Below are 1,031 nucleotides of genomic sequence, written 5' to 3' on the forward strand. Positions count from 1 at the left end.
ATAGCAGATCGTCAACCTGGGGTTATTATATCTTCACTGTGTTAGACAAGTTGGGTGGTGCCTCCTCTGTCCCCATGTCTGTCACCTCTATCCCCATGTCTGCCACTTCTGTCGCCATGTCTGCCACCTCTGTCACCATATCTGCCACCTCTGTCCCCATTTCTATCACCTCTGTTTCCATGTCTGCCACCCCTGTCGCCATGTCTGCCACCTCTGTCACCATGTCTGCCACCTCTGTCGCCATAAGAAAAGGGTAGAAACTCTCACAGATGCCCATCACACTGGCCACAGTGGCAGACCCTGCAGAGGCCACGAGGACTGAAGATGGCATGGAGAGTCCAGCAGCTCCTGGGAAGAAACAGACGACGACCAATGTATCATGAAATAAAACTATGGGGTCAGAGAGTATGAGAGTAGCCAGGAATGCCACGAATATCTGGAGGAACGGGCTCTCCACAGTACCCTTGCTGTTTCCCAGAGTCTATATGATGTGTGTTTAGGACTATTACTTTTCCATACCCAAACACTAGGTAATAGTCCATCTAGATAACATCCCCTTCTGCAGGAAATGGCTAGACCTAAGGGGAGGGGTAAACCCAGGTAAACAAACCATCCTGCAATCCTCCTCTCCCTCCTCCACCTCCCCTGTAAACGCCAGAAAGGAGGGAAAGAAACAGAGAGTGGGCTGTGACCTGCCCTCCCTCTGGTCCTCCTGCCAGGATACTTACCAGCAGACTGCAGAATGGCCACCAGGCCTCCAGCTGGGACTCCACCCCCATTAGCAATAGCTGACAAGGACATCATCTTAGCTGCTACAGAGGAGGCTGCAATTCCTGTCCCAGTGAAGCCCACAGCACTCAGCACAGGTGGTACGGCAGCTACTGTCATGGCTGTGGGAAGAGGAGCTCTGTCAAATGGGCTTGTGGGTGGGGATCCTCCTAGTCCCCCAGTATGCTCCATTAAGCCTGAAGGACATCCAGGGGTCTAGAGAGAATGGACAGAGGGAACTGAGCCAGGAGTTCTCTTCCCTG

General features: G+C 52.8%; 1 protein-coding gene across 1 annotated transcript; it reads right to left on the reverse strand.

Moving 5' to 3' along the window:
* Positions 1-6: 6 nt before the first annotated feature.
* LOC116079967 lies at positions 7-894 on the reverse strand. The gene is made up of 2 exons (XM_031356155.1): positions 729-894; positions 7-348 (listed from the first exon to the last, which is right to left on the reverse strand). Exons 1-2 carry the CDS (start codon positions 886-888, stop codon positions 26-28), a joined length of 483 nt encoding a protein of 160 aa, XP_031212015.1. The 5' UTR covers positions 889-894; the 3' UTR covers positions 7-25.
* Between the last annotated feature and the right edge of the window lie 137 nt (positions 895-1,031).

The sequence above is a fragment of the Mastomys coucha genome, unplaced genomic scaffold (genome assembly GCF_008632895.1).
Source record: "Mastomys coucha isolate ucsf_1 unplaced genomic scaffold, UCSF_Mcou_1 pScaffold6, whole genome shotgun sequence".
In the NCBI taxonomy this organism is placed as follows: Eukaryota; Metazoa; Chordata; class Mammalia; order Rodentia; family Muridae; genus Mastomys; species Mastomys coucha.

Bases quoted from the DNA above. Each gene is read 5' to 3' on its own strand.
- LOC116079967 (XM_031356155.1), bottom strand. From the start codon at position 888: ATGACAGTAGCTGCCGTACCACCTGTGCTGAGTGCTGTGGGCTTCACT. The intron at 349-728 runs GTAAGTATCCTG...GTTTCTTCCCAG, and splicing joins GGCCATTCTGCAGTCTGCTG to GAGCTGCTGGACTCTCCATG.